The sequence below is a fragment of the Pseudophryne corroboree genome, chromosome 8 (genome assembly GCF_028390025.1).
Source record: "Pseudophryne corroboree isolate aPseCor3 chromosome 8, aPseCor3.hap2, whole genome shotgun sequence".
Taxonomy (NCBI): domain Eukaryota; kingdom Metazoa; phylum Chordata; class Amphibia; order Anura; family Myobatrachidae; genus Pseudophryne; species Pseudophryne corroboree.
Genome location: NC_086451.1, coordinates 249,619,464 through 249,633,640, shown reverse-complemented (window position 1 = coordinate 249,633,640; position 14,177 = coordinate 249,619,464). Strand labels below are relative to the sequence as shown.

The 14,177-nt window shown below is 46.0% G+C and overlaps 1 protein-coding gene across 2 annotated transcripts in view; it reads right to left on the bottom strand.

The window, feature by feature from the left end:
- The window catches only part of ATRX (ATRX chromatin remodeler), a 561,376-nt gene that overhangs the window by 440,167 nt on the left and 107,032 nt on the right, over positions 1-14,177 (bottom strand). For both annotated transcript variants that reach the window (XM_063937173.1, XM_063937174.1), the window contains one exon: positions 7,042-7,094. In XM_063937173.1, coding sequence (XP_063793243.1) covers positions 7,042-7,094 — 53 coding nt within the window. The remainder of the gene's footprint in view (positions 1-7,041; positions 7,095-14,177) is intronic.

Below are 14,177 nucleotides of genomic sequence, written 5' to 3'. Positions count from 1 at the left end.
CTAATCACTGACAGGGATGGGAATATGCAAACAGGAATCTGCAAATAGGCAACTTCAGGATGAGGATGGGCCTGAACAAGAAGTCAAGTTTCTGAACAAGGAAAAGGTTAATATAGAAGCACATGCCACTCAGACGAGGGTACTAGGATAACGACATTGGAGACCAGAAGGGTGTGGATGGACTCCTGCGTTTAAAGGAATGACTGTCAAAAAAGGTGTTGGGCAGGAGGACACTCCCAAAAGGTTAAGACAGCCTTGAGAAACAAAATCCGACACGGGAATCCACAGTGGTCACCATCCATACACATGAGAAAAGGAGCAGCAGGTCTCCCACACTAGCGTTTTCCAGAAGGAGGAGTCAGAATAGGCCTCAATTGCCAATATTTAAAAAGGCATGGGGGGGTAGTATTCAATCCGCTCCGACAATTTCAGAGCCATCATATTCAATTGCGGGCAGTTTTCGCCCATTTTTAAGGCATTTTTGTCAATGCCTTTTCACTCTTTTAGTTAAGAGGCATTGGCAAAAAATGCCTCAAAACCTGTGAAAATTGTCCGTTCTCTCGCCGGCGTAGGTGCGAATACATGTTGATTCGCTGATCCACTTTTTTCGCGCCAGCATAATTTTTCACCAAGGCCCTGTTATTGAATAGGGCAAATCCTCATTTGCCCTAAAAAAAACTAAATACACACACACACACACACACACACACACACACACCCACACCCACCCACCCACCCTCCCCCCGGGGCCAAATCTGACATTTATAAAATGAAACCCCACCACCCTCTTTCCTAAACTGCTGTCTCTTTTGCCTGGGGATCCCATGCATTGCACTGTTTGAGTCCATGAAAAAGGGTACAGCCACAAGAACATGGTCTGATTTAGAAAAAGGGTACAAAAGAGTTGACCCAACCTCTTTCCACATAACAGTGCTCAACATCCCAGTACAGACTATTATCTTGCTAGAATACCTTGTATGCTACCAATGCGCAGGTAACTGCAGTCTTACATAAGCCACCAGTGATCACAAAAACGCAAGTATTTTACCTAGTTTGGAGGTCCGGGAAGTCATTTTTTTAAAATGGGTTGGTCCCTAAGGACGCGCTCCGTTGCAGTACAATCAATAGCTGTTAATTGACTGATTGATGCACCATGGGCATGGTAGCGCAGCTCACTAACAAAGCGTGAGAAGGTCTCTGCTCCGGTACGGTGTAGCCACACTGAGTGTGCGGAACTCCCAGGCAGGCTGCAGAATAAAGTGCCTCTCTGCCATGGCTGCACTCAAGGGGAATAAGGTTAAACCAGTGGCATGTTCGGGGGTGAGCTCCGGTGACTGTGCAGGGGAGGGAGTGGAAAATGACTGTGTGCTGCAGTGGGAGGTGAGCAGGTGACTGTATGTGCTGCCGGTTTGGATGATATTGTTCTGGACTGGAGGGGGGGGGGGGGGTATGAGGCAACTGTGTATGTGCTACGGGGAGGGGAGGCGTGCAAATGACCATGTGCTGTGACAGGTGAGTGATGGTCACTGTATATGTTGAGTGGGGGGGGGTCACTTATATTCATGACGTCAGCAAGACCTGAACGTCTGTTTACACGGATATAAACACCACTAACTTTTCAGGATTGCAGGTGTGGCCTCATCCATGCTTTTGGTTGGAAGTATGGTACTCATTCAAATACTTACTGGGGGAACCAAATCCACAAAGAACATCGCACAATCACTCCTAGATTACGTAATAATACACATTACAGATCTATAGACTGGTTCCTTAAATCCTCAATGCTAACAGGCTGAAATTAAGCTGAAAACCTAGAAACCTTTGCAAGACCTTACGAAGAGTTTACACTGATCAAGTTTCTAGCACAAAAACAACTGGGAACAAAGGGAAGTGGCATACCTTTTTATTTGTCTTTTTAAGCAAGTCTAACTACATGATAATAGGATTTTGGTACTTACCAGGTAAATCCTTTTCTTTGAATCCATAGGGGGCACTGGAGTACTTTTGGGATATGGACGGCTTCTGCAGGAACAGGGCACCGAATATTTAAATTTAGAACTCTCCACCCCTCCATATCCCAGAGTACCCTCAGTGTTTTTTACTGAGCCGAACAGGTGCTAGAGAGAGGTTGACAATGGAGAATTACATATAACATAAGGGACAACAATAAAGTTGACACACAACGTTACCGACAACTAAACAGTTGACACCATAACCGATAGAACTTGAAACTTTGAACCAGTCGGTGAGAATGTGTTACCATAAGATCCCCTGAACTTACCACAAACCAGGTAAAACTGCTCTGGGTGGGCGTCCAGTGCCCCCTATGGATTCAAAGAAAAGGATTTACCTGGTAAGTACCAAAATCCTATTTTCTTTTTCATCCACTAGGGGTCACTGGAGTACTCTTGGGATGTACCAAAGCTTCCCCCGTGGGCGGGAGAGCTGTTTGGCACCTGTAACACTAGGCGGCCAAAGCTAGAAGCTGATGCCGCAAACGTATCAAACTTGTAAAAGCGCACAAACGTGTGCACTGATGACCATATAGACGCACGGCAAAGCTGCGTCGTAGAAGCCCCACGACCAGCTGCCCATGAAGTTCCCACAGAACGTGTGGAATGAGCTGTTACTGATGTAGGCGGCTGTAACCTAGCATGAAGGTAAGCCTGACGTATGGTCAGTTTAATCCATCTGGATAAGGTCTGCTTAGAAGCTGGCCAACCCATCTTGGCAGCATCATAGAGAACAAACAACGTATCCGTCTTACGAACTGTAGACGTTCGGGATACATAAACGCGTAATGCACGTACCACATCCAAAGTTCCCGAATGTCCTGTTAACACAGGAACTACTATTGGTTGATTGATGTGAAAAGATGACACTATCTTTGGCAAGAAAGCGGGATTCGTCCGAAGTTCCGCTCTGTCATCATGAAACACCAAATACGGTGGCTTGCATGCCAAGGCACCCAAATCTGAAACACGCCTTGCCGAAGCTAAGGCTAGTAGAAAAATTGTTTTCCAAGTGAGAAACTTAATATCCACTTGTTGTAAGGGTTCAAAATATGAAGACTGTAAGAAATCTAAAACCAGATTCAAGTCCCATGGCGCTGTAGGTGGAATGAATGGAGGCTGCACTCTGAGGACACCTTGCAGAAAGGTGTGTACAGACGGCAATAGAGCCAATCGTCTTTGAAAGTAAAATCGACAAAGCAGATACCTGCACCTTTAATGTAGATAAACGCAGTCCTCCATCTAACCCTGTCTGTAAAAATAACAAAAGACGGGATAACTTAAAAGATGATGTTGGAAACTTCCGAGTTTCACACCAACCTATATAGGCACGCCAAATTCTGTAATAATGAGCTGCCGTAACTGGAATGCACTCTCTTCTTAAGAGGACGGTCTCAACAGCCACCCCGTCAAACGCAGCCGCGCTAAATCGGGGTAAAGGAACGGACCCTGTTGTAACAGGTCCGGACGAAGTGGGGGCGGCCAAGGATCGTCTGCGAGTAGTCCGCGGAGATCCGAGAACCAAGCTCTCCGAGGCCAATGAGGCGCCACTAGTATGACTGTGGCGGACTCTCTTTTGATCCGTTTTAGCAACAGAGGGAGCAGCGGAAACAGATACACGAGGCTGTACGGCCACGCGATTGTGAGAGCATCCACCGCCACTGCCTGTGGATCTCGCGTTCTGGACACATACTGGGGCGTTTGGCGATTGTGGCGAGATGCCATCAGGTCCACTTGAGGGTAACCCCACCTCTGGACCAACATGTGAAACACTTCGGGATTTAATGCCCATTCTCCTGGATGAAAATCCCGACGGCTGAGATAATCCGCCTCCCAGTTGTCCACTCCCGGAATGAACACTGCCGACAATATCACTTGGTGATGCTCGGCCCAATTGATGATTCGAGCTACTTCCCGCATTGCCATGCGGCTTCTCGTTCCTCCTTGTTTTTTGATGTACGCGACCGCCGTCGCGTTGTCTGACTGCATCTGGACAGTCTGAGACCGAAGCATGTGCACTGCTTGTCGTAGCGCACTGTAAATTGCCCGGAGTTCCAGGACATTTATAGACCGCTATCTTTCGTGCTCCGCCCAGAGACCCTGGAGCTGACAATTTTGAACTACAGCTCCCCAACCTCTGAGACTCGCGTCCGCCGTTAGAATTATCCAATTCCAGGCGCCGAACCGTTTTCCTGCGGTTAGACTGTGTACTTTGAGCCACCAGAGTAGAGATACCCTGGCCCGTGGCGACAACCTCACCCTGTGGTGAATCTGCAGATGCGAACCCGACCACTGTGCGAGCACATCCAGTTGAAAAGGACGTGAGTGAAATCTTCCGAACTGAAGCGCTTCGAAAGCCGCCACCATTGTGCCTAAGAGGCGAATGCACAAATGTACCGAGACTGTGCGTGGCTTGAGCACTAATTGTACCAGATGACGAATAATCTGTACTTTCTGTTCTGGTAAGTAAATTCTTTGATTTACCGTATCGAGAATTATACCTAGGAATTGAAGTCGTTGAGACGTAATTAGATGTGATTTCTTGAAGTTGACAATCCAACCGTGCTGAACTAGTACATTGTACGTTAGCAACGCATGTTGGAGGAGCATCTGTTGAGACGGAGCTTTGATGAGCAGATCGTCCAAGTAGGGAACTATTATCACTCCCAGGGATCCGAGATGAGCTATCATCACAGACATCACTTTGGTTAATAACCGAGGCGCTGACGAGAGGCCAAACGGTAGAGCCTGAAACTGGTAATGGTTCTACCGTATCGCAAAACGCAAGAACCTCTGATGAGGTAGCCAAATCGGAATGTGTAAGTACGCGTCCTTGAGATCCAGCGCAATCATGAATTCCTATGGCTCCAAACCTGCAATTATTGACAGCAGAGATTCCATCTTGAATCTGTAGTAAGTGACGTACTGATCGAGACCTTTTAAGTTCAATATTGGCCTGACCGAGCCATCCGGCTTTGGTACCACAAACAGACTGGAATAATAACCCTGACCTTGTTGGTGTACAGGGACCGGAATCAAAACTGCTAAATCCAGCAGAGACTGAATGGCAATTTGCAGAACCGCCCTCTTGTCGTCCGACACAGGCAGTCCGGTCTTGAAAAACCGCAGTGGCGGGAGACAGTCTAACTCTATTTTGTAACCTTTTAACACTAAATTGCGGATCCACCCATCTGTGGATGTCTGAAACCATGCCCAATGGAACGTCTGAAGGCGTGCTCCCACAATTGGAGATTCGAGATGGGCTGGGAGCCCGTCATGCCACTGGCTTGTCGGTGACCTTAGCGTCGTGACGACTAGTGCTGGTTTGTTGGAAACCACGTCCTCGACCTCGTCTACCAGGCGTGGCTGTTCCTCTACCACGGCCTCGAAAGGGCTGAGGTCTAAAGGATTTGAACGCCGGGCCAGAGTATTTCCGTCTAGGTACCGTTGAAGGCAATGGTAGGAAAACAGATTTTCCTCCCGTGGCCTCAGAAATCCATTTGTCCAATTCAGGACCAAACAACTTCTCGCCACCGTAAGGTAACGCCTCTATACCTCGTTTGACCTCTGCCTCCGCTTGCCAAGAACGCAGCCAGAGTGCTCGTCGTACTGTAACTAGTGACGATGAAATGCGAGAAGTGAGCTGACAGACGTCAGTAGAAGCTGTACATAGATACTCAGCAGCTTCACAAATTTGATCAGCAAGAAGTATAAGGTGATCGTCATGTTGGGCAGACTTGAGTTCTGTTATCCATACAATTAGCGCCTTAGTGACCCAAATGCCAACCAACCCAGGTCTAAGCAACACTCCTGCTGCTATATACATGGACTTTAGCATAGCTTCTATTTTATGGTCTGAAGGGTCTTTAAGCGTAGTAGCCGTTGGTACTGGTATGGTTAATTTCTTTGTAAGTTTTGACACAGACAAATCCACCATTGGCAGATTCTCCCATGTACATGTCACAGACTCTGGAAACGGGTAACTAGACTTAAATCTGCGAGGTATAGAAAACCGTTTATCTGGATTCTTTCGTGTTTCTACTAACATCTTATTAAGAGATTCCGAAACAGGAAAACACATTGGAGATCTTTTTCGTTTAGTAAAGATGACCTCCTCATCATTTGTCAGAGGCTCCTCAGTTTCTGCAAACTTCAGAGACTGACGCACCGCTCTGATGAGATTATCAATGCCTGGGATGTCAAGATCTTCACTATCTGACTGCTGGTCTACTTCGCCCTCCTCACCCTCATCTTGCGCAGTGAGGGCTGGCATAGAATCGTCAGAATGCAACATAGCAGAAACTGGTAAATCATAAGACAAATGAAATGTATCCTTTCGACCCAAAATGGACTTGGACATTTGGCAAGACTGAGACCCCTCCGGTAGTTCTGGCGGTCTCACACGAGACTCAGATCTTGCCACTTCCCGCTCTTGTCGAGCGGCGGCCAATTCTGATTGCAATCCAGCCATGACCTGTGTTAGCATAGGCCATGGAGGTTCCGGCAATGAAACTGGCTTTGAAACCGGAGCGGAAATTGTATTCGTAGCTGAAAAATAAATTCAAAGTAATTGTGTGGAGCTCCACACAACCCTGTTAGTGCAGTGAGCACCGAAAAAAACACTGAGGTACTCTGGGATATGGAGGGGTGGAGAGTTCTAAATTTAAATATTCAGTGCCCTGTTCCTGCGGAAGCCGTCCATATCCCAAGAGTACTCCAGTGACCCCTAGTGGATGAAAAAGAAATTAGGATGGTGCAACAGATCTTTCTAGTGATTTGCCATAAGGGGGAAAAGAAAAAAAATCAACAGTATAAATATGGTATACAAAGATGGTAAAGACGGACTGGGAGCAAAAAAAAACAAAAATGCAATGAAGCATGGCTACAGTACTTAGTTTAAAATGCAAATAACATTTTAAAATGTTTAAAGCATATTTTATTAAGTCTGAAGTTACATGATGTCAATATAATTTCCTTTCTAGATTTCCATTCAACAGCACTCCCAAATTAAAGTGAAAAGGAGCCTTACCTTTTGGAGCGAGAAGTTCCAGACAACTTCGCCTTTTCAGAAGAAGAACTCCCCTGAAACAGTTAAGGTGATATAATATGTAGATGGATCAATACTAGTATAGTAAATCAAGCCAAAACTGCAAAGACTAATGTAAACATCTCTTAACAAGCAATTTTTATATTAAGGAAAATTTGATTAGCATAACCATGCTATTCTCTAGCCCGTGGCTCCAGCAGGTCTGCTGCATCCTCCAATGTTCATTAAAGGCCTGTCCGTCGCCTAAATGAATACAGCCAGTGCAAGTGTATTAAAGTATACAAATTGCTGACACTGCAATTGAAACTACTGGTCTGGTTATTAAAAAAGTGACCTTCAAGTACAGATATATAGGTATATATTCAATTGAGGTCGGATCCATTACGACATGCATCTGTCGGAATGGATCTGACAAGGCCTATTTAATGCCCATCTCAATTCAACTTTAAAAAAGTCGAATTGAGAAGAGGGACCGGAGAGGGGTGGAGACCAGCGGGGAGACAGGGGACAGCCACGGTCAGACTTGTCGAATAAAAAAGCTGGGGCGAATAGGTCGGAACCCCTTCCGACCTCAAAAAGTCGAAAACTGCCGTCTTTTCGACCAGACAGCAATTTCAACCTTAATTGAATATACCCCTTAGTTACATAGTATCTGAGGTTGGAAAAAAATAGACAATATGTCCATCAAGTTCAACTTGAGGTTGAAAAAAAGACAATTTGTTTATCAAGTTCAACCTATTAGGGGCTCCTACACTGTATTATTTTTAGGACTATTTTTATCTATTATTTGTTTATTATTATAGTGCGTGACCTACCCACCATAACCCTGTATATCATTATCCATTAGGAATTTATCTAGGCCATTCTTAAAGGTATCGAAAGAGTCCACCATTACTACTCTATCTGGCAGGGAATTCCAAACATGTATTGTTATTACTGTGAAAAAAGCTTTTTGCCTCTGTATGCAAAATCTCCTCTCTTCTAACCTAAGCGGATGTCTATGTGTCCTCTGAGTTGATCTTACCAAAAACAGATCCCCCCCGCAAGCTCTGTGTATTGTCCCCTTATATATATGTAAATGTTAATCATGTCTCCTCATAATCTCCTCTTTTCCAGTGTAAACATGCCTAGCCTTGCAAGCCTTTCCTCATAATCCAGCATCTCCACTCCCCTAATCAGTTTGGTAGCCCTCCTCTGAACCTTTCCTAGTTCCAGGATATCCTTTTTGTAGTATGGTGCAATTGTTAACAGAATTCATGATGTGGCCTTACTAGTGATTTATATAATAGGAGTAAAACACTCATTCCTTGCATCAATTATGTGCTTTATGCATGCTAGTACCTCAATGTAGCGCTGACATAGCCTTTTTAGGTAATTATCTTGCTGTAGAATAAACCCTTGACCAACTAGTCTGGTTTCAGAGCAGACGGACAGACACAGTAAGTAAGTACTCACAACAGCAAAAGAACCACCAGCATATCTGCTGCCCTAACTCTCTTTCATGCAGCATCTCAATTACTCTATGACTAGCTCCAGGTAGGAGAGGGGGAGTGTGTTTGCAGTGCTTGTCTCCCAGTGTGGGGTAGGATGGTATAGAAACAGTGTGAACTTGTGGAGGGGTGGCCTTGGCCAGGATCTTCTTCCAGCAGGGCATTGCTGTTGCGCAACGCCCTCCTGCGTCACTTTAAACAGCAGATCGCAGGTGCGATAACATTTCAAATCCCCCCCAATAAATGATGGCTCTTTCTTGCATGTCACTGAGTCTTGAGCATGTCATTTATAGGAGCATATTCCACTTAGCGTAAATTGTCACCACAAAAAATAATGCGGGCATTGCAACCATTTTTCAAATACGGATGCTATGTGTGCTCTAGGGGGGAAGGGGGGATACTTAGGGGTTCTGATGCAAGTCCCGAAAAAAAAAAAAATAACATTAAATGGAATACAATAAAATTAAAAAAAAAACGCACTTTCAGGAAAAGTCCTGCCACAAGAGCATTTTTGGAAATTTGCACTCAGTGACATATTCACTATTATCTATCTATCTATCCGAAAAAAGATACAGGCACTCACCACTTCCTTGATGATGAAAACTTTATTGGTGTGTCTCACATAGAGACAGTTAACAGCATGTCAGCAAAAGGTGTCCACGTTTCGGCTCCATCTGAGCCTTTTTCAAGACTAACAAGATTACAGCAGGTTCTCACCCAGCAGCCCATGACACACAATGAACCCTGGAGCACTTTTATAGCAGAGGCATATCACAAACCCCGCCCATCAATCATCCAACAGGAAATAACAAAAAACACTGGTATTCAAGTGTTTAACATGTGTAATCAAGGATACATGTGCAGCCAATCGAATGTCCTATAACATCAACTAATTACACAACATGTGAACACAATCACAACCATTTAAAACCAAAAGAACAACAGATAGCGGCTGATAGTCGCGTTACCGGAAGTATTGTGCGTTCCATTGCCAGTGGAACGCACACGTCTATCCGGCGGAAGTGGATGTAGCAGACGTGACGTGCGCTTCACTGTGTATGTGGTAAATGGCAAAGGACGGCTGTACGTCGTTACTAAGCAACCCGACTAACGCCAGTATAAATGATCACATGACAGACCAAAACACATAAGTGAATATGTATTAATATAGTCATAAAAAGTATGTAATAAGGCGCGCAAGCACGGGAATAATTCATAGATGTATTGAACATAGGGTAAGGGCTCCATATTAGTCCCGAGTGCGGAACAAGCATTAACCACATTAAACATCTTCTTCGTTTGATTTCAATAGATGACAAATAATTATTGCATAATGGTTCATGTTTACTGTTGTCAAAAACTTCATTCCTAAGATAAAAGCTTGTTAACCGCCTATCACTGACCAAAAGAACCACACATTCTCGCCTTTATACATATATATATAGAATAATTCATAATAACTTATACAGCTTAGCTGAGAAATGTGTAATAGAAGTTTAAAACACATAATATGGATATAAATGGAACCCAGGACTTAATGGAGACCGTATTGGGTGTGTGATATTGCCTCTGCCACTAGGTGAACCAGAGTGATCACCAACACAAAAGACAAGAAAATCACAAACAAGACAACACACATAATTGTAAACATACATTATGAAAAGTACGGATATTAAAAAAAAAGTCTAGTCATAGCCCTATCCAAGAAAAATATTGAATGGATTTGCCTCATTTAGGCCCCGTGGAATACAATAAAATAAAATAAAAACGCACTTTCAGGAAAAGTCCTGCCACAAGAGCATTTTTGGAAATTTGCACCCAGTGACATATTCACTATTATCTATCTATCTATATATATATCATAAGAATTTACTCACCGGTAATTCTATTTCTCGTATTCCGTATTGGATGCTGGGACTCCGTAAGGACCATGGGGAATAGCGGCTCCGCAGGAGACTGGGCACAACTATAAAGAAAGCTTTAGACTACTGGTGTGCACTGGCTCCTCCCACTATGACCCTCCTCCAGACTTCAATTAGGATACTGTGCCCGGAAGGGAAGACACAAGAAGGAAGGATTTTGAATCCCGGGTAAGACTCATACCAGCCACACCAATCACACCGTATAACTCGTGATACAATACCCAGTTAACAGTATGATAACAACTGAGCATCTCAACAGATGGCTCAACAATAACCCTTTAGTTAGGCAATAACTATATACAAGTATTGCAGACAATCCGCACTTGGGATGGGCGCCCAGCATCCACTACGGACTACGAGAAATAGAATTACCGGTGAGTAAATTCTTATTTTCTCTAACGTCCTAAGTGGATGCTGGGACTCCGTAAGGACCATGGGGATTATACCAAAGCTCCCAAACGGGCGGGAGAGTGCGGATGACTCTGCAGCACCGAATGGGCAAACTCTAGGTCCTCCTCAGCCAGGGTGTCAAACTTGTAGAATTTAGCAAACGTGTTTGACCCCGACCAAGTAGCTGCTCAGCAAAGTTGTAGAGCCGAGACCCCTCGGGCAGCCGCCCAAGAAGAGCCCACCTTCCTCGTGTTATGGGCTTTTACTGATTTAGGATGCGGCAGGCCAGCTGCAGAATGTGCAAGCTGAATCGTACTACAGATCCAGCGAGCAATAGTCTGCTTAGAAGCAGGTGCACCCAACTTGTTGGGCGCATACAGGATAAACAGCGAGTCAGTCTTTCTGACTCCCGCCGTCCTGGAAACATAAATTTTCAGGGCCCTGACTACGTCCACCAACTTGAAAGCCTCCAAGTCATTAGTAGCCGCAGGCACCACGATAGGTTGGTTCAGATGAAAGGCTGATATCACCTTAGGGAGAAATTGGGGACGAGTCCTCAATTCTGCCCTATCCATATGGAAAATCAGATAAGGGCTTTTACAAGACAAAGCCGCCAATTCTGATACACGCCTGGCCGAAGCCAAGGCCAACAACATGACCACTTTCCACGTGAGATATTTCAATTCCACGGTTTTCAGTGGCTCAAACCAATGTGATTTTAGGAAATTCAACACCACGTTGAGATCCCAAGGTGCCACTGGAGGCACAAAAGGGGGCTGAATATGCAGCACTCCCTTAACAAAAGTTTGAACTTCAGGTAGAGAAGCCAGTTCTCTCTGGAAGAAAATCGATAGAGCCGAAATCTGGACCTTAATGGAACCCAATTTTAGGCCCATAGTCACCCCTGACTGTAGGAAGTGCAGGAAACGGCCCAGCTGAAATTCCTCCGTTGGGGCCTTCCTGGCCTCACACCACGCAACATATTTTCGCCATATGCGGTGATAATGGTTTGCGGTTACTTCTTTCCTAGCTTTAATCAGCGTAGGAATGACTTCCTCCGGAATGCCCTTTTCCTTCAGGATCCGGTGTTCAACCGCCATGCCGTCAAACGCAGCCGCGGTAAGTCTTGGAACAGACAGGGCCCCTGCTGCAGCAGGTCCTGTCTGAGCGGCAGAGGCCATGGGTCCTCTGAGATCATTTCTTGAAGTTCCGGGTACCAAGCTCTTCTTGGCCAATCCGGAACAATGAGTATAGTTCTTACTCCTCTTCTCCGTATTATCCTCAGTACCTTTGGTATGAGAGGAAGAGGAGGGAACACAAACCGACCGGTACACCCACGGTGTCACTAGAGCATCCACAGCTATCGCCTGAGGGTCTCTCGACCTGGCGCAATATCTTTCTAGCTTTTTGTTTAGGCGGGACGCCATCATGTCCACCTGTGGCCTTTCCCAACGGTTTACAATCATTTGGAAGACTTCTGGATGAAGTCCCCACTCTCCCGGGTGGAGGTCGTGCCTGCTGAGGAAGTCTGCTTCCCAGTTGTCCACTCCCGGAATGAACACTGCTGACAGTGCTAACACGTGATTTTCCGCCCATCGGAGAATCCTTGTGGCTTCTGCCATCGCCGTCCTGCTTCTCGTGCCGCCCTGCCGGTTTACATGGGCGACCGCCGTGATGTTGTCTGACTGGATCAGTACCGGCTGGTTTTAAAGCAGGGGTTTTGCCTGACTTAGGGCATTGTAAATGGCCCTCAGTTCCAGAATATTTATGTGCAGGGAAGTCTCCTGACTTGACCATAGTCCTTGGAAGTTTCTTCCCTGTGTGACTGCCCCCCAGCCTCGAAGGCTGGCATCCGTGGTCACCAGGACCCAGTCCTGTATGCCGAATCTGCGGCCCTCTTGAAGATTAGCACTCTGCAGCCACCACAGCAGAGACACCCTGGTCCTTGGAGACAGGGTTATCAGCCGATGCATCTGAAGATGCGATCCGGACCACTTGTCCAACAGATCCCACTGAAAGGTTCTTGCATGGAACCTGCCGAATGGAATTGCTTCGTAGGAAGCTACCATCTTTCCCAGGATCCGCGTGCAGTGATGCACCGACACCTGTTTTGGTTTTAGGAGGCCTCTGACTAGAGATGACAGCTCCTTGGCCTTCTCCTCCGGGAGAAACACTTTTTTCTGTTCTGTGTCCAGAGCCATCCCCAGGAACAGTAGACATGTCGTAGGGATCAGCTGTGACTTTGGAATATTTAGAACCCAGCCGTGCTGTTGTAGCACCTCCCGAGATAGTGCTACCCCGACCAACAACTGCTCCCTGGACCTCGCCTTTATCAGGAGATCGTCCAGGTGTGGGATAATTAAAACTATTTCGGCCATTACCTTGGTAAAGACCCTCGGAGCCGTGGATAGACCGAACGGCAACGTCTGGAATTGGTAATGGCAATCCTGTACCACAAATCTGAGGTACTCCTGGTGAGGATGGTAAATGGGGACATGCAGGTAAGCATCCTTGATGTCCAGTGATACCATGTAATCCCCCTCGTTCAGGCTTGCAATAATCGCCCTGAGCGATTCCATCTTGAACTTGAATCTTTTTATATATGTGTTTAAGGATTTCAAATTTAAAATGGGTCTCACCGAACCGTTCGGTTTCGGTACCACAAACATTGTGGAATAGTAACCCCGTCCTTGTTGAAGTAGGGTTACCTTTACTATCACCTGTTGTGAATACAGCTTGTGAATTGCCTGTAACACTGCCTACCTGCCTGAGGGAGTGGTTGGTAAGGCAGATTTGAGGAAACGGCGGGGGGGAGACGTCTCGAATTCCAGCTTGTACCCCTGAGATACTATTTGAAAGATCCAGGGATCCACCCGTGAGCGAGCCCACTGATTGCTGAAATATTTGAGACGGGCCCCCACCGTACCTGGCTCCGCCTGTGGAGCCCTAGCGTCATGCTGTGGACTTAGAGGAAGCGGGGGAGGACTTTTGCTCCTGGGAACTGGCTGTATGCTGCAGCTTTTTCCCCCTACCTCTGCCTCTGGGCAGAAAGGACGTGCTCTTAACCCGCTTGCCCCTATTGGGCCGAAAGGACTGTACCTGATAATAAGGTGCTTTCTTTGGCTGTGAGGGAACATGGGGTAAAAATGTAGACTTCCCAGCTGTTGCTGTGGAAACAAGGTCCGAGAGACCATCCCCGAACAACTCCTCACCCTTATAAGGCAGAACTTCCATGTGCCTTTTGGAATCTGCATCTCCTGTCCACTGCCGAGTCCATAACCCTCTCCTGGCAGAAATGGACATTGCACTAATTTTG